The 26,136-nt window shown below is 47.7% G+C and overlaps 1 protein-coding gene and 1 long non-coding RNA gene across 3 annotated transcripts; both read right to left on the reverse strand.

Annotated features, from left to right (window-relative positions):
* Positions 1 to 465: 465 nt before the first annotated feature.
* Positions 466 to 25,754, reverse strand: LOC135291734 (TOG array regulator of axonemal microtubules protein 2-like). Of its 2 annotated transcripts, XM_064406003.1 has the most exons (17): positions 25,690 to 25,754; positions 25,247 to 25,293; positions 23,568 to 23,656; positions 22,468 to 22,615; positions 21,215 to 21,376; positions 20,356 to 20,488; positions 18,608 to 18,713; positions 17,637 to 17,872; positions 16,470 to 16,622; positions 15,207 to 15,324; positions 14,713 to 14,757; positions 14,140 to 14,243; positions 12,556 to 12,760; positions 11,169 to 11,385; positions 10,004 to 10,090; positions 1,289 to 1,837; positions 466 to 809 (listed from the first exon to the last, which is right to left on the reverse strand). In XM_064406003.1, exons 1-16 carry the CDS (start codon positions 25,716 to 25,718, stop codon positions 1,602 to 1,604), a joined length of 2,115 nt encoding a protein of 704 aa, XP_064262073.1. In that variant the 5' UTR covers positions 25,719 to 25,754; the 3' UTR covers positions 466 to 809; positions 1,289 to 1,601. The 2 variants fall into 2 exon arrangements, with proteins under 2 accessions (XP_064262073.1, XP_064262074.1); XM_064406004.1 differs by lacking the exon at positions 16,470 to 16,622.
* LOC135291736 (uncharacterized) lies at positions 3,195 to 9,989 on the reverse strand. Its single transcript, XR_010354463.1, has 2 exons — positions 8,937 to 9,989; positions 3,195 to 5,195 (listed from the first exon to the last, which is right to left on the reverse strand). It is a non-coding gene; the product is annotated as an uncharacterized LOC135291736 (long non-coding RNA).
* Positions 25,755 to 26,136: the final 382 nt, after the last annotated feature.

The following is a 26,136-nucleotide window of genomic DNA, read 5'->3' on the forward strand; positions in this document are numbered from 1 at the left end:
GTGAGCCAGCTCTGTGCGAGATTGCAAAGGAGCAAAGCTTTGGCATTTGGGCACACTTCTCTTTGTTTCTTTGCTCAGGCCTTTGGTGAGCACAGAACTCATCTAGGTAGAAAACTTTTGACCATACAGGATCTTTTGGATCCATTGTCCCCCAAACATGTCAATGTGTGGCCCTGTTGTCATGACAAGTTAAAAACAGCAGCACAAGTGACACAAAGAAAACATGGCAAAAGAGGAAGAAGAGAGGCCCAGTGAAGAAAGGATGTGGTGAGACACTGCACTCCCATAATCTCCAGGAGATCCTGGTGTCACATTCTTCTTTTGGTTTATTTAAATTTAATTGATTCATTTAAGTTTTTTTTTAAATCATCAAAATAAAATATATACAATTAAAATATGTCATCAAAATTTAAATATACAATCAAACACATTTATTCAAAGCTATCAGAACATAGATACATCTGCAACTATGAAGCCTAAACCTATTCCAAAATCCTAACTCCTATTGTTGATGAATCCTATAGTTGATGAATCCTATTCTTGATGAATCCTATAGTTGATGAATCCTATTCTTGATGAATCCTATAGTTGATGAATACTTTTCTTGATGAATCCTATTCTTAATGAATCCTCTTCTTGATAATCCTAAAGCCTAAATCCTATTCTTGAAACATTCTTTGGACAGTTGGCAGCTTCTTCCTGATCTTGGAGGTAAGAGCGCTTCTGGACTGGAGGCAAGGACTTTCTTGGTAAGGGAATATCAGAAATGTCCAGAGAAAACTTCTTGGAAAGACTGTAGCCAGTCGTATCTGTGGAGACACAAAGTTTAACAGAGCCTGGAATGCAAACCTAAAGCATCTGAAGCTCCGTATTTAATGGGACAGATTCCTTGGAAATTTCTAAAGAGCTGCACAGGGAAACATGCTCCTGCTGGCTGCAACTTGAAGCAGACCAGAGGAAAACCCTGCCCCACTTCCACAGAGCTGCCACAGGAACAGCCTGGCCTCTGGGCAGCCCTGGGACAGCAGGGAGCCCAGAGCCCTGTGCTCTCCAGCAATGGCTCAGCTGCACATGCACCCTTCTGCTCCTCTCCCTGCCCCACAGCTGAGCAGCCCTACAGCTCCACAGGGCACTGCCACCAGCTCAGCTCATTGCAGGGCACATGCAGGGCACAATGTGCACAGCCATTGTGTAATTCAAGCCAATGTTCCCTGCCAATGTGCACAGCTTCTCTGGGCTGCCACAAGACCCTTCCTCCCAACAGAGAGCGGCCCAGCTCCCACCTCACCTCTGTGTGAGGCAGATCCATGCTTGGTCTTCACCTTGTCCTCTGTCTGCAGTTGCTTCAGGCTGATCCATGCTTAGTCTTCACCTTTTCCTCAGTCTAGGTTCACTTGAGGCTGATCCATACTTCATCTTTACCTTGTCATCAGTCTGCTTGAGGCCCCCCATGTCATGACTAGGAAGGGCAATGCTGATAACAGAGTGGGGGCAGATGCACACCCTTCCTTAGTATTTTGTCATTTCTGGCACAGCTGAAAAGTCACGTCCGGTGGTGTCCAGCTCAGAAACTTGTCCGCTTTCTGGAGAACATCAAACCTTCACCAGCCCAGAAGGCTGTTGAGGTTTTCCTGCACGTGTGGAGGTGTGCTGTCAGCAAACTTAATGATCTGGCTGCCCAGTGCCTCGCAGAGGGCACAGGCCAGCTTGGTGACCACAGCACAGACGTTGGCGCTTCGCACAGGCAGCGCCTTGTTCTCCAGGCAGGACCAGAGCACGGGCAGGGCGTAGCGCTCGACCGCTTCAGGGCTCCTGGCATGAGCCCATTCCACAAGCACTGCCGGGAGAGCGACACAGCTGCTTACCCACCAGCCTCCATGCAAACAGGGATCTACCTCTGCTCTTGCTTCTTGGAAGCCTCTTGGGCCAAGATCAGTGAAACAGCACACACAGCCCCACGACACAGAAATGGGCAAAGCCGCTGATCATCCTTGAAACACAACCACCAGCCCCTCGGGACTAATATCTCCAACCAGAGCCTTGTACCTGTGGCAGACTTTGTACCTTAACTCAATTATTGCACAATTTCTGTCTGCATGAACAATGAATGAAACGTCAAATTGCCTACTATTTCCATTTACAAGTTGTCTAAACCCACATAGAAGATTTGGAATTGCACCCTAGAGAGACAATTGAGAGATTTCTAATAAAAGCAATGATTCCATTTTTGTAACTTTGATGTCAAGGGCCAAAAGTCTAATCTGGCTCTCCCCTTTGCTCCGTGGCCCACAGCAAAGGGCAGTATTAGAACACACTTCAAAACTCCAGCCCACCAGAGATGGCTGCTACTTGACAGCTGGATGAGAACCACCAGAGACTAGCTGGTGTCTTTGGTGGAATGCTTTTGTGGCTTCCAACAAAGAGCTGTTTCAAACCTCAGGGTGTCTTGGAGAATTACCCAGACCCATTGCCCTGGCATTTGCCCTGGCACTTGAGCATCTCCACATTTTAATGGCATTTCCCCTCCCAATGTTAATAGCATTTCTTCCTAAAATGTGCACTGAAATAGGGGCATAGAGAGAGAAAAAGGCTACACAGGGGACTGAAATTTAGCCAAAACACGAGGGTTTTCTCACATTGCCTCTGGAATCTGCTCTCTACTCATTTTCTGAACTGAACTATATCAAACACAGAGAGAAAGTGACTACCAACAGGTTCCTTGCATGGCAGATTTGGCTGAAAGATCAAAACCTGAAATGCTCAGGAGACCAGTCTTGTTTCCTGGTCAGGCAAACTGTTATGTAGTAGCCATTTACTATTCTGTGGTGGAAGAAACTTCATTTCCTCTATGCTGTTAATCCACCAGCAGTCATCAACATTGAAAGAGCTCCTGAAAGTACCCAAAACCAATTTGGCTAAGCAGGAAAAGGGTTATGGTACCCATTCAAAAACTGGACTTCATTTGAGTTGAAATGCAATTAAAGACACTGGCCACTATGGGACTTGAGAAGGGCCCCAGTGAGAGCTCAGCACCTCCTGATGTGGAGGAGCTACTCTACTGTCTGTTCACTGGCATTCCCTGTAAATACTCCCTCGGAGACTGCCGGGGTCGGCTGTTGCTTGTCTCTGCCCCAGCACGGGAAAAAGTGGTTCTGGGTAGGCCGCGCTCTCGAAGAAGGAGTCTGGACTCTTGCTTTCGGTCTTCAGTCGAGTTTATTATTTCTTATCTACAAAGATTTTCTGTCTGTCCAGCCGAGGTCTGTTCAGCAGGACAGCCAAAGGCACTCTCCCCCGCCCACGAGGCGGTTGTCTCTTTTATAATGAAAATTACGTATTCGATATTTACCTTTACTTCCCAATACTTTCTGCCCTTGTTGGCAAGTGTACTCTTTCTATGAACCAATCCACACATGCCAACATCATCCTGAACATGGATGCCAAGGAGAAGAAAGAAGAAGGACAGAGCACGCCCAAATTCCTCCATCTTGGGACTCCTGATCCATGTACAGAATTCTAGACCCCCCTGTACAATACATAAAACCCCCCTGTACAGTGCATTCTAACTTAAGTTCTAACAAGTGAATAACATCCCCTCTCTATTTAGACATGAAATTTTCTCATCTCCTCACCTTCAGGTGTCATTTCTTTAAAAGGATCAAAGTCAAGCCACCAGGTACTTTTGGCAGCATTCCAGGGCTTCCGAGCCCCCCAAGGGTTGTCTCGGTAGCTCTGGACATCCGGAGTGATGTACTGAGCTCCCACATCTCCCCCTTCTGTTTGCACCAAAAGCACCCTCTTTACAACTCGACTCATGACACCCCGCACACACAAAAGAATGCATGGGATTACAATCAAGAGAACTATGAGAATCACCAAAATTTGAAACCCTATCTTTAAAATTTCTTTTCCCAAAGGTGAAAGATCAAAAAACTTTGCCATGTCCTCAATCCAAGATCCTGTGATCTCGCCAAGTTTCTTCACACTCTCCTCTATTTTTTCGATATTTTCATGAATTGATCTGGAATGGTCGGAGAGATTCATACAGCACATTCCTTCAAATTCTTTGCACCCATGGCCATGAGCAAGCAAACGATAATCGATTGCTGCTCTGTTTTGCAGAGTTGCCTGTCTTACACTGTTTATGTCTTGTAACATGTCATTCAGTGCAAGAGAGACTGATTGAGCATGCTTGCTCAGCCAACAACCCATACGATCCAATTGAGTCAAAGCAATTCCTGATGCTGCCTGAGGTGAGAAAATTGCTATCGCAATTCTCCTTGCCTTGCTCCAAGTATAAACCCTGTCATCACAATTCTCATCGAAATACTGTAAAGATCTTTTTTCTTTATGTTTTTGTTCTCTCTGCATCTTTAAATCTGGCATCAGCATTGAAATTCTTCCAATGCTGCATGGACCTCCCTTGGCATTCGCAGGAATACCATGCCAAATCCTGTCTCCACAAATCAAAAAGAATCCCCTTGGCAGTTGCACTGGGACTTGGAGTGACCCTTTGTCTGTCACCATGGTGTTGTTGCACCAGGCTGACGCATTTCTGTAGAATTCATGACTGGGAGTAACATCAATAGTTTTGTTTGGCTTTGCTGTACCTGAAATTTCAAATTTCATGCATACATTCATTGTCATGGACCCGAAAATCTCCAATTCCTGAGGTTCAGAAGAAGCCACAGGAAGAGAATGTGTCCAAGTATACCATTCATTCACAGGATCTTTAACGACCTGTGAGATCTCGATTGCAGTGTGTCCTGGAATTGGCCATTCACTCACTGGCAATCCAATCATGCATGCTGAAAATGGCCTCCCTGGTCTGGAGTGCGTCAGGCAAATGCTATCTAAATCTGCTGCCTGGGCTAAAGCTTCCCAAACATTTTTCTTTGGCTGATTGACTGGTAAATTTGCTTTGTTGTTCAAAACCATTGGCAATGAAACAAAACACATGAACATTGCAAAGTTTATCACCCCACCTTTCTGACTAAATATCACCATTTTCCACCCCAAAGTTTTTCAGAAAACCCCCAAAGTCTTTTATTCTTCTGTTTCTTCTAGATTATTGCTTGTAGTTTGAGTCTCCTCCTCTGTCTGAGTACTTGTCTCTCTGTTTCCGGGATCTGTGTTCTTTTGTTCTTGCGTTCGAAACGGCTTCACGTGTCGTGCCGACACCCACTTCGGACCTTGCTCTGTGGAAACACAAGCAAAACCCTTGCCCCAAGTGATTAGTTTGAAAGGACCTTCTATCTGTCCTGATTCTGGGTTTCTGACCAAAACTAAAGGATTCTCCCTTAATCTTGCCTGTGAACTGTTTGAGAAATGTCTCAAGATTGGAGGATTGGGTTCTGAAGATGAACTATTTAGAAAATTCAACACATACAATGTGAAATGGGCATTGTCAACCTGTCTGCTCGAGCATTCCCCTCTGCTAAAAATCCTGAAAGTGTTTTGTGAGCTCTGATGTGTGTGATAAAATATTCATGTTCCCTATTTTCCAACAAAGTTTTCATGCTCACCAAATATGAATACAATACTTCATTGTTGGCCTCTTTCAAGAGTGAACCTTCCAAGCGTCTGACTACCCCCGCGACATATGCGGAATCCGTAATCAAATTGAGAGGTTGTTCAAACAACTGAAATGCTCGAGTGACTGCTGCCAATTCCACAATTTGTGGAGAACCCTGAATCATCCTCACATCCGAGTCCCATTTCTCTGTTTCTGAGTTCACCCATGTGATCACTGACTTGTGTGTCTTCCCTGAGCCATCCGTGAATACTGTGATCCCGTCCAGAGGTTCTTCACTTATTCTTGGCTTTGCTCTGTAACATATTTGTGACTGCAGCACTCTGTGTTGTGGAAAATGAATTGTGCAAGTTCCTGGGAAAGCTAACAATGCAATTATTAAATCTTTTTATTTCTGCATCGGCCATTTAAAATAATTTTTTTTCAATGGTAAATGAATGATTGAAAATTCTCGTCCTGCCATTGTCAACAACCTTGTTCTCCCCTTGATGATGATTTGCGCCATCATTTCTAGATCTGTAAGAATTGTTTTTGAAGGCTTGTGTCACTGTTCTCTTGGTGGATTGTTTTTCTTTTTGATGATTGCAAGAATTTCATTCTGCTGTTGAAATATTTTGTCCAGCATCTCTTCTTTTGATCGTTTTCCCGAGTGTTCTTTCAGCTGGTTTTCCCACTCTCCTCTCAATTCATCTCTCACGATCGACGCAACATGCTGAGGCGTTCCCACCTTGCTGCATGCTTCCACCATCTCTGCCAAGGATGGTCTTCCTGGCATTGCAGTGATGACTCGTTGGCAATCCGGGTTGGCATTGCCGAATGCAAGACTTTCCAGGAGTGGTCGCTTCGCAGCTTCGATGGTCACCTGCCGATCCACCGCTTGCGTGAGTCGATCTATGAATGATGAATATGGTTCTGTGGGACCTTGCCTGATGGTTGAAAATGGGACATCTGGAACTCCTGCTGGAGCGATCTGCAAGATCGCTTTCCGCGCCGCTTCCTTGATGTCATTCAACACTCGCCTTGGAAGACGTACCGCTTGTTCTGCTGGATTGTCATCTGGAGGATCCCCTGCCAACTGTGCTTCAGTGAGGTTCGCATTTGGCCCGCCTTGATAATTGTTCCTCAGCTCTGTGAGATATCTTCGCCATCTTCTTTCCCAGATGAGATTCTGCGTGTCTGTGAGAATCATTGACACAAGGCTTCGAATATCAAATGGCGTCAGGTCATACATATTAAATGTCCCCCTCAGGAGCTGTTTAAAGTATGGTGAATCCAGTCCATTGCGTTGAACAGCTCTCGCTAAGTCTTTGATCACATCGTGATTCAATCTCTCCCACCTTGGATTCTGCCCCTGCGCATCATATGTCACTGGCATTGTCAGATCTCCTGATCCTTGCAGCAAAGCTTCTTCTGTCAGTTCTTTTTTGACTTGTTTCCAATCCACCATTTTCATTGGTTGTTCCTCTTCTTCCTGTAGAAATTCTTTTGGCAATTGCATGCACAGTGGAGTCTTTGATGTCAACAGTGATTGTTTTTCAAACAGTCTTTGACTCGAGGTCTTTGGCCTCGCTCCTGGACTTAAATAAGGAATTTGAAATTCTTGTGTCTGCATCCTTTTCATCGCATCAAATGATGGCATATATCCTCTTCTTGCTTCTGCTGCTGAAAACATCCTTGCCGGAATTCCCTCTGATGCTGCGATTCGTATCACGTCTTCTTCTTGCCCTTGATCCTCGTATAATGTATCTTTAAGTTCTAACTGTGGTACTGTTTTCTTTAATGTTGCCTTCCCTTTATATGTTGTTGGAAAAAACTGCTGCATGGTTGCAGTCCTGCCACGAGATAACGTTGTGGCTCTGCCCTGCATTTCGGTCATCCCCCCACTGGGTTGCCTGGACAGGTGCGATGACGTCACGAGCTCGATCGGCTCCTCAGCCGTATCGATTGGCTGCAGCAGTTGTGTTTGTGGAACCTGAGCCTGCACGGATTTTGACTGAGCCAGCAATGGAGGTTGAACACCTGAGCACCGCCCTGAGATGGGAGTGGTCTGAACCACAGGGGTTGGGATCGAGGAAACTGGAACCGGAGAAGGGGTGGAGCCCCGGGATACGGAGCCCCGAGATCGGCCCCTCCTCGCCTGGGACGTCACCGAGGATCGGACCCGCCCTCGACCGCGCTCCGTCCGCACTTTTCGCGTGTGCGCTTTTTCGGGAATGCTTCCCGTCTCCCCTGGACTGACGTCACTGTCTCCGCCCCGCTCCCCTTCTGATGTCTCCTCCCCAGTGTCTGTCCCCGACTCCTCCCTCTCTGATGCTGTGTCCATACCCCGTACCCGTGTGTGCGATCCCTGCTTCGCCCGTGCCCGTGTTTGCTCCGCGATGCGAGCTGACCACCGCGGTTCGACTTCCGGGTCCTGCGTCACCGCCGTGCGTCCCCTACGTCTACTTACGGGTGCTGCTCGGAGTTCCGCGGCTGCTCTGAGCTTGTTCCCCGCGTCTGACGTGGACGCTGTGATTTGGGAGCCCTTCCCGGATGTCCCGCGTGTCTCGCCCCCCGCGTGCATATTTGGCACGGCGCCCGCCAAGGCCGCCACCCCCGGTGTGGGTCCCCCAAAACCCGTGCCAAAACTCGTGTTCCCCACCGCTTCCGCGCCCCCCCCGCCGGTCGCGACCGCCGCCGTCGCCGCCGCGCCGCCGCGAGAAAGCGTTTCCCCATCCCCCTTCAATCCCCCGCGGACCCCCCTTCCCGATTCTTCCGCCTCCCCCGCCCCTTCGTCCCCCGAGATTCGAAATTCAGGAACAATCGTCCCCGACCCCTCGATCTCGCTGGGTGAAGATCTTAGCTCTTCTGGGGTTGGGATTGTATTCGCGTCTGAATCGGAGCCTGAACCCCCCTCAGTTTCTGGGGTCTCAGGGCGTTTTGGAGGTCTCTTGGGACTTTGGGATGACAGGGCTGAAAGCAGTGCCTTTTCCCCTTGCTCCTCTCCGTCGGGAGCTGTCCCCCCCGGGCCAATTGGAACCAGAGCCAATCTCTGCACCGAGCCATGCTCTGTTTTCCCCGCCCTTGTGGGAGTTGTGGAACCTAATTCCCTGGCTGATCTCCGACACCTTGCAGAGATAGCCTCTAACATAATTCTTGCTGGAGATAACAGCTTGAAAGCCGTCTCTTCCTTTCTGGCAGCTAAAAAATATAAATGTCTGTTAACTTCTTGCCAAAAGCCCACCTCAAACAACACATGTGTTTCTGCAAACGGATAATTAAATCTGACCCACAATAATAACTCTTTGAGCTCCTTTTTAGAAACCCCCTCTGCGTACGCTTCTGTCACACCTTGTAAGGCTGACAATGTTTCTATTTGTTCCTGTGTGAGTGTGTTCCCCATGTTTCTTAATTTTGACCTTCTCACCGAATTTGTGTCGTCAGAGCAGTCTGGAGGCTCCCGGTTCCCGTCCAGCAGGTCACAGGAGATGGATTCGGAGGCGCCTTTCCGATTCTGATCCGGGCTGTTCTGATACGAGGTTTCTTCGGGAGAAGTGGAGTGCGGTGTTCTCTCTTTGGCTGCTGCTTCTTCAGACTCTTCTGGCTGCCTTCCCAAGGAGTTATCAGTGCTCTCCTGGGAATGAGTCCAGCTCCGGGAACTGCCCGCCTGGGAGCTGCCCGCTCGGGTGCTGCCCACCTGGGTGTTCTCTTTGCAGCTCACTCTTCGGCTCTCCGCTTGAGCTGTCGCTCTTCATGCCCACCTTCGGGCCCCCCTTCGTGCCCACCCAGGGACGCCAGATGCCGGGGTCGGCTGTTGCTTGTCTCTGCCCCAGCACGGGAAAAAGTGGTTCTGGGTAGGCCGCGCTCTCGAAGAAGGAGTCTGGACTCTTGCTTTCGGTCTTCAGTCGAGTTTATTATTTCTTATCTACAAAGATTTTCTGTCTGTCCAGCCGAGGTCTGTTCAGCAGGACAGCCAAAGGCACTCTCCCCCGCCCACGAGGCGGTTGTCTCTTTTATAATGAAAATTACGTATTCGATATTTACCTTTACTTCCCAATACTTTCTGCCCTTGTTGGCAAGTGTACTCTTTCTATGAACCAATCCACACATGCCAACATCATCCTGAACATGGATGCCAAGGAGAAGAAAGAAGAAGGACAGAGCACGCCCAAATTCCTCCATCTTGGGACTCCTGATCCATGTACAGAATTCTAGACCCCCCTGTACAATACATAAAACCCCCCTGTACAGTGCATTCTAACTTAAGTTCTAACAAGTGAATAACATCCCCTCTCTATTTAGACATGAAATTTTCTCATCTCCTCACCTTCAGGTGTCATTTCTTTAAAAGGATCAAAGTCAAGCCACCAGGTACTTTTGGCAGCATTCCAGGGCTTCCGAGCCCCCCAAGGGTTGTCTCGGTAGCTCTGGACATCCGGAGTGATGTACTGAGCTCCCACAGGAGACCTCTTGGCTTAGGAGGGGAGGCCGTACCTGTGATACGCTCCGTGACATCCAGCAGAGCTTGGCCACTCAGTCGTCTCCATTGGTGGCAGAGCTCTTTCATCAGTGATACTTCATCTACAAGTGAAACACACGTTTCTGTTCACTCTTCTGAGGGCATAGGAGAGAGAACAGTGGTGAGGGAAAGGGCAGGGGCAACCCCATTTTATACAATAAAGTCCATTTCTGCTGATTTTTGAATCCTTTTCTTCTTTCCTTCCAGCCTACTTGTCAGTGTTTAAAATGCCAAAAGAAAAGCTCTCCTTTCACATTTGTAAATCCAAAGTTGTCTGCTCTATCAGGAGCTACGTTAAAACATTTCACATCAGGGTCCTTGAGAGTTCAGTCACATGGAAGCAGTGAAAAGGTTCTGCATCCCAGAGCCAAAAGGAAGAAGCCCATACTTGGGACACAGAAAGGCACTGAGTCAGGCAGTCCATGACTTCGCAGAGCAGCTGAGGTGGAGAAAGTGGAAACTCCCCTTGAAGACCTGCCTCTTCAACACTCCATTGTTCAGCCATATTCCCCCAGTGTGGCATTTTCAGACCTGACATCAATCTGTGTGGCAGAAAAATTTACAGCTGCCCTTGCCTCTATAGGTATTTGCCATTTCCTTCTTGTCCCATGCAAAACAACGTGTGGAACAAGGCATCATTGACAGATGGATTTTGACCCGTGTGTTATAAAGAAATGAACTTGATGAATCCTATGTTCTCCTTTGAAAAAAGAAGACAAAGAAGAAAGGTGGAAAACAGGCAGCTACTGCCTATAATGTAGAGCCTTCCAGGTGGCTGCTGTGCAGAAGCTCTGATGGGCCGGTGTCCCTTCATGCCTACAGCAAAGCTGTTCATTTGGCAAGTCAGACGGGGCCCAAGCAAACTCCAAAACCCCTTTGCCTCTGAATTGCAGCTGTAGTCCAGGACTTGCTCTTCAGACCAGCAGCACAGAGCCAAGGGCTCCTGGGACTGTTGGGAAATGCTGCTGCACATTCCAGCCAGTTGGGGATGGTGCATAAGGACTGCACCTGCACAGCTTCTGGTGGGTGTCAGCTGGAGCATTCCACAGACAGCAACAGCTACCAAGGCACTCAGCGTTCTCTTGTGTCGGAGAGACAGAGACACAGGTGAGGAGAGTCCATGCCAGGGCTCAGCCTTACCTAAATGCACAACAGATTGGTCCAGAGCCGTCATAGCTGCAGCATGAACCCCGGGATCCTTTGAGTTTAGGTTCTTTGTTATGCCTTCAACCAAACGGATCATCAATGGGTTCATGGCATCCTGCAGCAGTCCTATGATTTCTGCCAGCGCCTCCAGCGCCTTCTGCTTCACTTTCTTATGTGTGTCACAGATTCTCAGGCCAAAATAATCAAACATCTGTGAAGAGAACAAACAACATGAAAGCTTGATTAAAATGACCTTTTTTGAAGAGGCAATGTAGAAATGAGCACTCAGGAATCTAAAGATGAAAGTGATCCTTTCTGTCAGGTCAGCCCTTGCTTGCACAATTTCACTGTTTTCCTGTGAGCCACACACTGGAATGGTTGCACAACCTCATGCTGCTTGAAAGATTTTCATCTGTTTTTAAGAGGTTTGGGTAGGGACAGAAAAGTTCCTATGGTGTTTCTCTCCACCTATAAATCATTAAATCAATTCCATTTATTAATTCAAAAGACTACCTTTGTTTTACAAGTATGGAAGCAGATGTTTACAATGCCCATTTTTTTATACAGTTGCCTCAAGTACTGAGGGCAGCTATGATTTCGCCTAAACTATGGCTGGAGGAGATCTAAGTTTTATTTTCTCTGTCTCAGAACCTGTGTCTGGAGAAGGGCAGGGCTCAGATCAACTCTTCCAGGATCCAGACCATTGCTCTGACTAACAGGTGGACTTGTGAAATATAATGTGCTGTACAGCTCTCATTCCAGCAGGTTCAGTCCCTTGACAGCCACATTATCAGGCACACTTTTCTGGAAAAAGGGGAAAAGCAGCTACTGGGAGGAGAGGGGATGGATCTGTCCTTATTTGTTTTCTTCCTTTCCAAAGAGAAAAAAAGGCCCCCCAAGAAGGGTGAGCACCATCTTTACCAAGAGGAACAGGGACGAGGATGGAAATGAGTTTTACCTGTGCAAGACAAGATGGAGTTCACAGAAGTATCCTTTTAAAAACATTTTGTTTAAACTAACCCAGCCTGATACTTCTCTTCCCCATGCAAACCCATTTTTTCTCTAGAGAATAATTGCCATGTCTTCAATGGCTCAATTCCCTCCACTTAACCCAACTGGGAGTAGGAGACAGCAGAGGTTACACCAGCAGAAAATTCTGCCATCATCTGATGAACAGCAGCAATAGGCACCTGCCAGACAAATACAGCTGGACTGAAATAACTTGTCCTGAAGCCTGGAGCTCAATTAATTTGTCTGGATAAGAAGGGCCAGTCTGTCCCAAACAGCCAGGATATAGTGCCAAGACACACTGAATTAACTTCACTTCTGCAGGCTTGGGAAAAGAGCTAAATGAAAGGAGCAATGAAGATATCCTACATACTTGGACAATGTTAGTGGAGATCAGCTGGGGTCTGGTTTTGGACAGGTCTAGGAGGAGTGCCACTCCTTCCATCCGTGTCTGGAACGCCTTGGCTTCCAGGAGATGGTAAAGCTTCTGGAGCAGCTCCCTTTCTTCCACAGATGCAGGTAATGTGACCTGGGCTCTTGCACGGTGTAGGCGGCATCCACCAGTGGCAGACTTTGCCCTGGAAAACAAAGTCAAATTAGGATCTGTTTCTGATAATCCCTTCAGTTAATTGTGAGCCAAACATCTTGGGGAGCTTTCCTAATGATGTGGTTTCAAGCTAGAAAATCATGAGGCTCTGAAGTGAAGAACAACGTGGACCTCATGACAATCATTATGGGAAACAATCTGCAAGTCACATTCTCCCAGTGCTCACGCAGGAAAACCAAGGATGAGATGCATCTGATCTATCTTCAGATGGCTTCTAAGACACACAGACCACGTTGCTTTGTGGGGAAAGAGAGACACTGCTTCCAAGTTTAAATGCCTCCTCATACGGGACGTGTGTGTCTTATAATAAGGAAACTCATCGCTCTGGAGAAGTGTCTCTACAACCAGGCATGACAATCTGCAAAAGTAGCTCAGATGCATCTGAACAGATGAACAGGGGCATAGCTAAATGATCCAGAAAATCAGTAACAGAGAGAAAAACAGAAGTCAGACATCTCCCAGAACTACACTCACATTTCATTTGCTTTCCTAGAAACTAGATGCACAGCGTAACAAACCCACTGGGAATAATCCTCTTGGATCAACCTGTCTCTTCCATGAGAATGGGAAGATGCTAGCTATGCTACTGAGGCATGTGGTTACTTTCTTGCCACTGCTGAGCATGACAGAGTTAAATAAATCCCCTATGTTGTCAGAGGAAAACAGTACAAGTAGCTCTGCCACTGGCATGGCGAGACAGCAAGGACCAAATTCCTGTCTTAAATGCTGATTGCAGCACAGGGGGAAATAAACCAAACACACTGTCCATCAAGCAAACTGTAGGAAGGACAGGAATCACAAGACAAAAAGTCCACCTTGAGACACCTGTTAACCAAAATGGCTTAGGAATTGTCTTGCTCCTTACTACTCAAACTTGGTACTGCTGTTTGAGGGTAAGAAAACCAACAATCATCTAGACAAAACCTCATGGAAGGGAACTGCTTGTTTGAGGAATGGCATCCTGCCTCTAGACTGGGACTTCTCATTAAAACACCTATCTAAAAAGGACTCCACTTGGATGAAAAAAACCCCTGGTTGAATTTACTTGTCTCAAGTCAGGCAGCAGAGACTTGGCCCTCTCCTAGCCTCCACAGCCCTGCCCTTGCCACTGCACTGGATCATCTGAACTGCAAGCAATGGGCGACTTTTTGTCGCCCAGTTTTTGTGGAAAGCCCTCCAGAGAAACTGTGTTCAACACAATGCAGAAATAGATATTTTTTATCCTAGAGCATTTGTAGGGAAAGGAAACAATCTTTGGCACTGGTCATCTCCATCAGAAAGATGTGCCTGAGGAAGAGGCATGTGAAGCTTGTCATGGGCTTTGTCACATCTGGCAAAAGTGCTCAGTACCGTTTGCTAGGAGGTGATGTGGCCTGGGGCTTCTGGGAGCCTTCATTCCTCTTCTTCACTGGCTCCTGCACAGGTGGGAGTTCAGCCTTGTTGTTTTCCATCCCCTACAGAGACACAGAGAAACCCCATCAATCTTTAGAATAGAACTAGGAAATTCCCTCTTTAAAACACCAGTTAGAACCAGGATCACTGCTACCAAGGCCTAGGGAAACATTTCCTAACTTACAGAAATAAACAGACCAGAGATTCAGTGATGCCAACTCTTTGTTTTTGGTAGCCCAAGGCAGGTTATGGGTGCTACCATACTGAGCTGCTGTCTAAAATCCCAAATTTATGAGTTTTGACCATAAATGGGAATTATGCAAACTGGTAGGCAATGAGTGGTCTTAAAGGAAGCAGCAGAAAAAATTGGACTCTTTGGGGGTGGGCCCATTGTGTTGGAAGTTGATTTGGTTCAACACTTATTCTCCCTGCCCCTGCATAAAGAAACACTCCCTTCTGTAATGTAGATAAAAAGAATAAAATCCCTCCCAATCAAAAAAATGATTTTCCACTGGATGCTGCTGAATTTACCAAGCTTCTTCCAGCTCCACAGGGCTTGACAGCAGGGCAGTATTCCTAAAAGACAGACAATAATTGTAGTAACTAGGATTGACTTGGACATCTTTTGTATATTTGGAAATTTTCTTGGTACTACTAAGAGACTTAGAGTCTCTTTTGCAAAGACTCTGTTAAGTTCAGAAGCACTATTGTCACTTAATTGCTTTACTGAGGGCAGGGTAGGGAGAGTGCTGTGGGGGCTTACACATGAATGTAAACCCATTTTCTCCTCTCTCCCTTTCCTCTTTGTGACCCATATTCAAAGTATTCAAAACCCCACTTTTCCCCTAATAATACAGTTCCTCTGTGGTCTGCAGAAGAACACGCTGAGGATTAACAGCTCATTTTCAGGAATAAAATGATTCAGCAAAAGAGGAATGAGATACAGACACATTGGATGTGTTGGATCTCCTATTAACAGTGGCAATACTTGCACAAAGGAGACATTTGTCCTGCCAAGCACTTACTTTCTTCTTAATTCTCTTCAGGATATCTTCCAGGTCATGCGTGGAAAGAGATTGTTCCAAAAGCTTTTTAAATTTTTGATTACTAAGCAACATCTTCACCATCTCCTGTCCATAATGCCTAAGGAAGGAAGGAAGGAAACAAAAGAAAAGTGAACAAAGGAAGAGTGTTAACAGAAGAAGCTAATGCCTTAAACTCATCGGGTGCAATGTTTGCATGAGAAGGTGTTACCTAGACTCAGCAAAGAGGGAGATTTACCTCACTTGACACTGCACAGTGCTGTCAGCTGAACACAAGAGGCAAGAGGAGAAAGTGGGCCAACAGAAAAATACCATTTCTCTCTGAAACTGGGGGTGTGCTTCTGTGGGATCAAAGGATCCCAGGCAACAAGGGAAACACATCTGCTTTGTTGTCAGAGCCTATTAGCAGTGTTCTGCTGCCCTTGCACATCCATTTTCGTTTCTTTAACTGGCAGGGAAGCCAGGACAAAACACCTCATCCTTGCTTTTGATTATTCTATACTATCTGTATACACATGGGCAGCTAGTTGCTCTGGTGTTCTTGGCAGCTATTAATGGGAATTTCATCATCAAAGGAAGGGGATTTTGGTGGCTTGGGGTGATTTTGCCACTAGGAAACCACAATTTTCTTCAAGAAGAAATTTGGAGGTCACTGAGCCACAGATAATAGCACTCTAGAAATCTGCAGAAGAGGTTTAGAAAGACTGAATACATTGGCTAAAGACCTCTAAAATATTTCTAGGGAAGTCTTAAGTTAATGAGAAACAGATGTTTGGGATCCTTCAGTGATGAACATTAGCCAACACTTTGGCTTTCTCTTGTGCACCTAAGGCTAAACAAAACTGTTGGACTGGCTAATCAGAGCTCTTGTGATCTCAGTAAAAATCTTTCAAGTCACAGGAAGGCAATGCTCCTTGCTGCCAACCTCAGGTTACCCAGTACAGTCATTTCCCCAGACAACCCAGAGCAGTGGTCACAGCACCAAGCCTGACAGAGCTCAAGAAGCGTTTGGACAATGCTCTCAGGCACATGGAGTGACTCTTGGGCTGTCCTGCACATGGCCGGGAGCTGGACTGCATGACCTACATGGCTCCCCTCCAACTCTGCATATTCCATGATTCTATGCCTCTTAGCCACACTGTGAGGTCACTTATTATTGCCTTGAGTTTCCACTCTTTCTGGTTTTAGCTTAAAGCCAAACACAAAACGGTTTTCCTGTTTTAGGAGGTGAAAGAAGATCATTACCTCGTGTCCTTGTGACTGTCCTGAGCAAGTGTCCCTGCCACCTGTGCCAGCCTCTCAGCCCTGGGTGTGCCTGCAAGCTTCGTGACTCCCATTTTCTCCATCAAGGACAGGAGGAGTTGGGCCGTACACTTCCGTGCCGGGACGTAGCGGCTCCTGGGAAGGAGAGAGCAAACCCTGGGACACAGGGAGAAGGAGCAGCAGCAGCACAGGCCTTGGCCACAGCCTGCTCCCTGTCCTTGCTGGGGGAAGGAGCCTGGCTTCTCCCTGCAGCTGCAGACACCTGTAGAAGGTTCTGTCCTCAGATAAACACAAAGTTAGCATTGTACAGAAGGGCTGTCTGCATAGAAAAGGGAAGCATTCAGTCTCCCTGCACTATCGGATGCTCAATTTCTTTCCCGAAGTTTACTTGGAGAAAGATTAAAGTAATAGGTTACATATGAATTATTTAGAAATTAAGGACAATTTGTGCTGACCCATCAGAGGGCACCCACTACCCAGAGCTGCAGCAGGATGAGGCTCTTTCCACCCATTCATCCCCAAATCTGCAGACCCCTGGGAAAACACAAATGCAGAGAAAACACGCCGTGGGCCGTGAAGTTGAGGAACACCCAGCAATGCAGCCTGTTTCTTTTGCAAAGCTTGGCAAGGGATACGTCTGAGTGTTTTACCCTATTCCAAAGCTGAGGAAAGGGTGTCAGTCAGTTCAGACAGCTTGTCCTATTCTAGAGACTGTCTCTTGGGAACTATCAGGCCCAGCACCAACACTTAAGGCAGCATTTGCTTCAGCTGTCCCATGGCACTCAGCCAGTGAGGGTGCCTGGAAAGTGCTTCATCGTCTCAGGGCTAACATGAAACATCAGTTTGAATAGAAAGCAGAGCTCTAAGGCCAGGACAGTCACACAAGACTCCTCTTGGCAGGAGCTGCACCTGCTGTGTGGGCTGTACCACAGCCAGCACATTCTCCCTGATGTGCTCCATGCCCCAGCAAGTACCCTCCTTATTTCTCAGAAAGGAGAAATGAGGTTGATCAGAGAATCAAGTCACTGAGTCCACAGAAGATGCAGGATACAGGGCCCTTCCCTTCCACCATTCCTGTACTCTCTGTCATCCCTTCCCTCACCCACACATTAGAAGGTCAAGAATGTCACAGAAAGAAGAAGAACCTACTTGACTCCATTGTCCATGAGAGCAGTCATTGCTCGTGTAGGAGTCACGTTCTCTACCATCATGCCCAGGCTCTGACAGGCTGCCTTCTGAATAAACTCTGGGGAATTCCGCAACATGTGGAGAAGGACTGCAGCAATCTGATCCACCTCGGAGTCCATGTCCTTCCCCAAGATCGCAAAGAGCTCTCCCAGAGTGACAATTGCAGAGCAGGACACGTTGGACCGGAGGTTGGTCACCTGGGGAAGTCATGAGGGGGAAACATAAGCATCACCTTGCAAAGAAAACCAGTTTCCTTAGACAAAACTCCCAGGAAATCACAACACGTCCCACTGTGTATAAAAGCACAGTAGGAGCAGAAGAGCCCAAGCACAGAAAGGCACTTACTCTGGCACCACTTTCTGGCCACACACCTTCTTACTGCAGGCATGAAAAATAGGCTTCACTAAAGTGTTCCACTTAACCCTTCTATAATGTCTACTGCTTTGATTTTAGGCCCTTTTATTTGAAAAACATAGAAGCAAAATAAAGAAACCATATGCTTTCAAACCATAAAGGCACAAGGCATAAAGATAAAACAGTCAGATGCTCCTGTTCAAAAAAGCAACACCTGTAGTTGAAGCACCCAGGCAGAAAACAGAAAACACAGGCTCAGGTCTACAGACTCATTTGCAGTGTTCAATTACAGCTTGAGCAGAGATTGGGACTCTGGTATATCATGTCATTAGTGTCTCTTTTCTGCTTTGCATTATAATGGTACCTCACTCACAGACAAGTGTCAGATACCTGACCTGCCAATAAATACAGCTACATGTACACACAGATCCTACAGATAGCTGACAGACACTAGAAATAGAAGGTCTAAAACCAGAAATGAAGGCAGTCCCTGAGCACACATGGAGATGAACAAGCACATATTCTACTCTACAAGCTGTATATCAAGTATGGGGGACAATTCAGAGCAATGTTCTCACCTCTCTGGTAACTGCCAAGCAAATCTCACGAAGTCGACAGAGCAGGACTTGTGAATGGGACTCAGCCAGCAGTGTGATGTTCAAGAGTCCCTTCTTCTTCCGTTCCCTGAAAGGCAAGTACAAAAAAGATTGATTTTTCTCTCTACCCAAGCACTTGGCAGCACCCTCTGAAATCACCAGGCTGGCAGCTCAGTCAAAGCATGGCAGGTGCTTTTCAAGGAGTACTTAATGAAATCGTGGAACACATTGCCACAGGATGCTGTGGCTGTCAAAAGCATACACAAATCCAAGAGGCAAAGAGAGGGCTTTCAGAGTCTTCATTTGTGACCTTTCTGAAAATCTCTGCTATTAAGTCCCTCTGCCATCACTGCTTCCTAGAAGCTGTGAGGGCAGGCCATGCTGCTGGTTCTTGTCACCTCCCTGTACCTCTCCCTGAGACACAGTCCCATTAGGCTGTTACTGGGACATTTTCCTTCTTTGGCAGCCCCAGCAGGCAGTTCAGCACTGAGAGTCTGCACTGGCACTCTGGAGCTGAGTTTCCACTCTACAGTCGAGGCCTGTGTGTCACCCACTCCACCTCACACATTCCCCAAAAAAGCAGCAGGATGTCCCAGAAGATTAAGATTCCACCCCTGGGCAAGAACTGTTAAAACTCTGGCTTTTCCCAGAACACTCTGACCTAAAACAACGCCCACAACAGCAAAGTGTTATTGAAAAGGGGCAAACAACTCCATCTCTCAGCACTTGCTTTGTGCAGGCCCTCAGCTACAGGAAGGTGTGTGAGGTATCAGGGCTGCAGCCAGGGCTGGCAACTGATCCCATGGGCACCCCTGAGTGTCATCTGGACCCCCACACCTGCAGAAGCTCTCTGCACCTCCCAGGGCATCAAAGAGAAATGGGGAAGAGAAAGCAGAATAGAAAGGGCAAAGCAAAGGAGACTGCACAAGGAGATGCAACGTGGCTAATTTTTCATGCTTATCCCTGTGAGAATGAAGCATCCACCAGTGAGTGGATGCTAACCCAGACATCAAAAAGACAACCAATATCACCTAACATTTGGAAGGGTATCACCTCTGGGCCTCCTTCTGTCTGTGTAGAGTTTTGGGACACATTGTGAGTATTGACAAAACATCTCAAGCCCGTATGACTCCTTGAGAAGGAAAAGTTGAATTGCAAAAGTGCAAGATTCCCAGAGGATTTTATTTCTCTTTCTTTCTCTTCTGCCATGAGCCCTTCAGGAGTACTGGCAGGAAGAGGGACTTGAAGGCATAACTCAGTCCATTTCTCAAAAAGAGGAGCTGCCTGGAGCACCTTCTGGGACTCACATGCAGGAGTCCCTGCCATTGCTGTCAGCAGTGGGAGCAGAGAGGAATCTTACTCAGTCCCACTGGGCCAGTGGCCCAAGGCACCCAAATCTCTACACTCAAAACTGCTGCCATCCTGCTTCTGCCTTCAGCCAGCAAAGCATCTCATCCCACAGCTTTCTCTCTTCCCTCAGCATTTCCTTTGCAGCTCCATGGAGCAGCAGCTAAAGCCAGGAAACAGCATGGACCTGCTGCAGTTGGAGCAGTGCTGCAGAGCAAGGCCAAGAAAAGGCTGCTCTCCATCTTTATCCTCTCACAGCTCCACAGTGGTTTCAGCAGTGCCCTTTGGCCCTCTGGGCTCTCGGGGCTCAGGGTCACCAGCAAGACTCTCTTCTGACCGACCTTAACGCCAAGAGGGACACAGAGTGATGGGGCCTTTCTTACCAGTCGTCGCTGCCCAGCAAGGACAGTGCCTCCTGCAAGGCCTGCTGTGGGTCTGAAAAGGCTCTGTCCTTCTGCCTGTGCCCATGGAGCGGCTCCTCTCGGCGCAGGGCACCAGTGGCTGTCTGCGAGGTCTCTGCAAGGACAGGGTCGGCCATGGGCGCTGCAGGCCCGGGCAAGGCACCCGCCATGGAGCGGCCTGCAGCCCATCTCCCAGCCAGGGTTCCCTCTGGCACACACTGCCACTGGGACAGAGACTTCCCTGCTCTCTGAATCCTGGGGCTCCCTGCTTTCTCTCAGCCTCTCCAGCTGGGCACAGCTCCAGGCTAAACCTGACAATTGCCCCACAGCCCCAGCTCCAAGTGCCACAGGTGCCACAGCCAGCGGCAGGTTCCTGAGGCCGCAGAGCTCCCACTCCCTGCCAGGCAGTGCCAACAGCAGGACTGGCCAGCCCAGCAGGGAACCCCTCAGGTGCCCCTCTTGTCTCAGCACCCTGATTTCCCCCAGCCCTGAGGACCGGGGCTCTCGGCAAGTCCCTGAGGAGAGACCTGCAGCTGCCTCGTGACAGCACCAAGCCAAGCCTGAAGAACCCAGCCCTGCTGGGCCCAGCTCAGTCCCCAGGGAGCAACAACCAGGGAACAGCCACACCTGACCCTTCACATCTGACAGTGCCTCTGTTTCCATTGACTTCAAATATTCTAGACTACCAAGCTGCAGTACTTCCAAAGTAGATTTGCTGTTCATTCTCATTACAGACTATGGACCCAAGATCCCAGTTGTGCTGGCTGAGGCAGGAGGCAGTTTATGCTCCTTTTGCAAGGACAAACCCCTGCAGGAAAATGCTGCCACGGAGCAGGCTTACCCGAGGAGCTGCGTGGGAAGCTGCCATCTCCAGGGAGGGTGGGCGTACTGGGCTGTAAGGGCACCGTGTCCTGCTTTCTCACGACCGTTTTCTTCATGGCGCTACCAGGGTCTTTTCTCTGTACACTGGGAGCTGTGCCATTGATAGGTGGTAGGCTGAAGCCTGCAGGCACCAAAGAGGAGCTTGTATGTGGAGAGTGCTGGACGGGGTGATGATGGAAAAGGCCAGAGAAGTTGCTAGAGCTGGGTAACATCACTTTGTTGTCCCAAAGAACTTCAAGTATAACAATGGCACACTAACATGGGACAGTGATCACAGAATCCCAGAGGAGTTTGGGCTGGAAGGCACCTTTAACCACCATCTATCCAACCCCTGTGAGCAGGGCCATCGTCTAGATCAGGTTTCTCAGAGCCCTACGTAAACTGGCCCTGAACACCTTCAAGGATAGACCAACAACTGCCTCCCTTGGCAAATACTGCCAGCTTTTCAGCCCCTTCATTTAAAAAAAAATTCTCCTTAATATCTAATGTAAATCTGCCCTCTTCTAGTTTAAAAGCAAACTGCAGTGACGCTTCTCCCAAGAAACAAGGAAAACCCAGTATTGCTTTGCTTTTGTTCTCCTGTTCCAGAGGCAGGCAGGGAAGTTACCAAAGTGCAGATAGCCTGGTGTGATGCCCTCGGGCTGAGTGCTGCCCCTGAGGGCCCCGCTGCCGCCCTCGGGCAGCGCTCACGGCCCTGAGGCTGAGCCCCTCAGCCAGGATTCCGTTGGGAACGCTGCTTGCTCCTGGGGCTACAGCAGAAGCACTGCCTGGGGCTTCAGCACAGCTCTACAGCGCCAGCTCCTCAGCAGGGAGCGGCAGGAGAAGGATCTCTGGTGTTTTCATCAGAAGGAATGGAATTTAGTTCCTTCCAGGTTGCAGCCTGGTTGAAAAGCATCCTTTTGGCCTCACCTTCCCTGGAGGCTGCTCTCCAGGAGAGATTCTGAAGCCCCAGTGTACTTTGCAAGACAGAATTTTCTACTCTGAAAGACTTTACAAGTGGAGGTGGGAAGCTAATACTCTGTTACTGACTCAATGAGACCATGGGCAAGACACTTCATGTCTCTCTATTTTTCTTTGGGAAACAGAATTAAATCCTAATGCAAGCTTCTTACTCAGATGCAAGCAGAACAGCCCCCCCAGTCTGATTGCAACATTGTGCAAAGGGCAAGCAAGTGGTCAAAAAGGACCACTACAAGTGTAGCCACCACTTACTTGCTTCAGCTGCATCTCCAGGCTCAAATGTCTCTGGAGGAAGCTGCAAGGATTTTTCATTTTGTCTCCTCTTCATCTCTTCCATCAAAATCTCCATTTTCTTCAGCTCTAAGTTCTCTTTAGCCAATCTGCACAATTCAGCGTGGGTCTAGGTGCAATGGAAACACATCACAGACTGTAAGCAGAGACACACCAAGCAGACACAACATCTCATCAGGAGCACAGAGTGCACAGAGTGCCACAGTCTTCCATGCAGCTCCATATCCATTCCAATAGTTTCAGAGGAATGTCTCCCATGCTCACCTTGGCAATTACACACAGTGAGGTGGAACACTTCACTGCCACAACCTCACACTGCTGCAACTGCAACCTATGTCAGGAAGCCCTGCTTGAAGCATGAAAGTCATAGGAGTGCTCCAAGACAGATGAAGAGCTCACACGACAGTGAGCAGGCAGTGCAGTTCCTACAGGCCTTGGCAGAAGAATGAAAACCATGTGCAATACCCAGCAAGAAGGTGGAATGGCTGTTGCTTAACACTCATGGCCAGGAATTGCAGCTGTTTCTCACTTCCTGGCTTCTGAAGGACTCAGCTCTGAAGGACTTGGTCTCTGAGGCCAGCAGACCAAAAGGAGGAGTCTTGTGAAAACAAGTTGCACAAATGCTGATGTTAATGAGCAGAAAACTTGAGAATGAGAGGGCTGTGAGATACAGCCACAAAGGTAACCAGGAAAAAGCAAACTCTCCCATTTTAGTTTGCAGCCTTGCTTACACTCAATATTAGAGTCTTTGTTTCTCTGCATCCAAGGATGCACTTCTCCCACATTCACTGATGTCTAGCATGATCTGCCATTCAGAACTTCTCTAAACCAGCCTTTGCACATAAAGAATGCTTCTGGCGTGACCTTAGAACCATCTCCAAACCAGTCACCTTAGCACTACTGGAAATAGCCAAGCAATTGCTCTGTAGCTGTCAAATACATTCCCAAGAGAATCCCCATCCCCCAAGGAGTGGAAGATTATGATTTTCAGTGGCATTTTGGGCCAAGCACTAAACAGCCACTGGAAAGGAAGTCTGCTCATCCCTGTTCTTATCCCTTACCTTTCCAAAGCTGTCCCTCCACTCTTTGTCACTCCTAAGACCAGGACTGCTGGGATGATCTGTCTCCTTGGCCTGACTCAGTGGAAGGCCTGGGAATGGAAGCAAAGGTTCCTGTAAATCTCTGGCACCACGTGTTGGAAGCAAAAGAAGCTTTGCTTTCCTCATTAGATGTGCCCAGTATTCTGCAATCCTGTATTTGCAGGGAACAAAGTGCTCATCCAAAAGTTCCACTTTTGCTCTCCTTCCTTGTTCCAGGGGTTTATTCTCTGCTTTCTTTTCAGCAGAGACATCCAAACCCAAATAAACATGACCTATCTCAAAATAATTTTGATCTTGGCTGATATTGACAATTCAAAATGTCCTTAATAGAAATAGCTAATGGCTGGTCATTCTGAAACACTCCCCAAGAGAGCTGGTAGAACTAGGAGAACTAATTCTTCACATGGTTTCACAGAGGATAAAATCATGTAGCAGTCAAGCACTATGAGAGGTATACCTGTCTTAAAACTGGATTCTATCACCCTGCAGAATGATTGGGTCAGTAACAAAAGAAAGACCGGAAAGGATGAATGACAGAAGTGATTTATAGTCCAGAATTAATCCAGAAAAAATGTCATTTACTTACTGAGGACTACCGCTGCCTAGCTGCAGTAAGCATTGCAGTTTCATATACACAATTAAGGAGTTATTCCAAAGGTGCCATACTCAGGATGTGGCAGAACAAACCCTGAGCAAAGGGACCAGGGGATCTGATCCCTTTTTCTGCATCAGCAGAATTACTTCTCCAAGTCTCATCTCTCCTATCATTACACAACCAGAGATGCCAAAGGAACTACAACAGTGTCATTGAGGCTTACAGCTGGAAAGCAGTGGATGACCCAGTTGCGCCAGAGACTGCATTTTGTCTGGCATAATTCCACTTGTCAGGGATCAGGCAAGGCAGGGACAGGGACAAGGCAGGAGGCATCTCCTCTCCCAGCCTCAGCCTGCAGCACTGACACAGGCAGAGACAGTCAGGGAAGAGATTTGTCATTGGGAACCTGCCATAGGTGGCTTTGGGCTTGTGCTGTCAGAGGATGACAAACTCACACCCTGCCTAGCCTGCAGCCATTTGGAAGTCTCCTTCTCCTTCACTGGAAAATTCAAAAGGACTTTCCATCATAGGAGGTATGCCTATTCCTTACAGTGCAAAACAAGGAATACCCAAGTGCAGACCAAAAATCCATGAATCTCCATCAAATCTCAAAGGGTTCAGACCAGAAACTACCTCAAGGAATGGTTTACTCCTTCAAAAGCAGGAGGAAGGAGTGGAAACATTTCTCATTTCATACTAAATTCTTTCATTTTCTACTCTAATTTTGACACAAGAAAGACTGCAGGGAGATAAAAGGCATGTGCAAGAAGGAGAGGAATGTTTCCTCTTCCTGCACAGCACATCCAGGAGCCAAGGTATCCCTCCAGCTCCTGCCACTCAGCATTTCACACTGGAGGAATTTTCACTGCACCGCCAGAGAACACTCCCAGTCATTGGGCTCTGGGAGAGTCCACTGAGCCCATCAAGAAAATGAAATTAATATAAAGATATCTTTAAATGAATGTGTTTTATCAAAGCTTTCCAAGTGTCACCTCTGTGTCAAGATCCCAATGATCATTTTAGGACAGACGTGCCCTGTACATACCTGCATGCTCCGGGGTCTTCTCCTGGCTGCTGCTGCTGGGTCTTGGCCTGGAGAAAATGGAGGACAAAAAAACATATGGGTGTACCATGCAAGGAGGCAAACCTTCTTAGCATGGTCACTGTGACGAAGGAGGAATTGTAACACATAAACCCAAATATGATTTATTGTCCTTAAGCTTTCAGTTGCTGGAATCACACAGAACTGGCCAAGCTCTGGCTGAAATAACAGCCAAGTCCAGCTGGGGACGCATCCTGAGACACTTTGAAGCCCTGCCTCCTCTTCCCCAGCACCACCTCTGCTCTTGGGGCATTGCTCTGGGGTTTGACATTGGATGGGCAAAATGCGGAATATTCAGAGGTTTGCCTAAATACATGGGAGACTGTGCAAAATCACCACAGGAGATGGGAAGAGTGAGGTGAAGAGCAGCAGACACCTTGGCTTACCTCATCTCCTGGGACTCCTGCAATTCCATCTGGGGAGATCTGTGCACAGACCCAGCAGCACTGCCCACAGGGGAATTCCTGCCTTGCGCAGACGGGGGATTAAAGATTTTCCCAATTGTCTCTTCTTCATTTCCCCGCCAGTGGAGCACAGCAAGGAGGTCTGGAAAGAGTAGAACACAGTGCTCAGATCAGTCATCCACACTTGCCCCCTTTGATGCCTCAAGAATTTTATCAATGCTCTTAACTGGGACCCGGTAGGAAAAGTCAAACTGATGCAGCAGCTTGGCACAGGATGGGGAATGCAAAGGGAACTGGGAGAGACCATGTCCCACATTTCCAAGCTCTCCCCACCTTCTCACTTCCCTGGAAATGCGACTACATTCCCAGCTGGCATCCACATGTTTGACATCAAGGTGTTCTGGGGTGCCACTGCCTCCCCTGGCCTTT

Source organism: Passer domesticus, unplaced genomic scaffold (genome assembly GCF_036417665.1).
Source record: "Passer domesticus isolate bPasDom1 unplaced genomic scaffold, bPasDom1.hap1 HAP1_SCAFFOLD_109, whole genome shotgun sequence".
NCBI classification, from domain to species: domain Eukaryota; kingdom Metazoa; phylum Chordata; class Aves; order Passeriformes; family Passeridae; genus Passer; species Passer domesticus.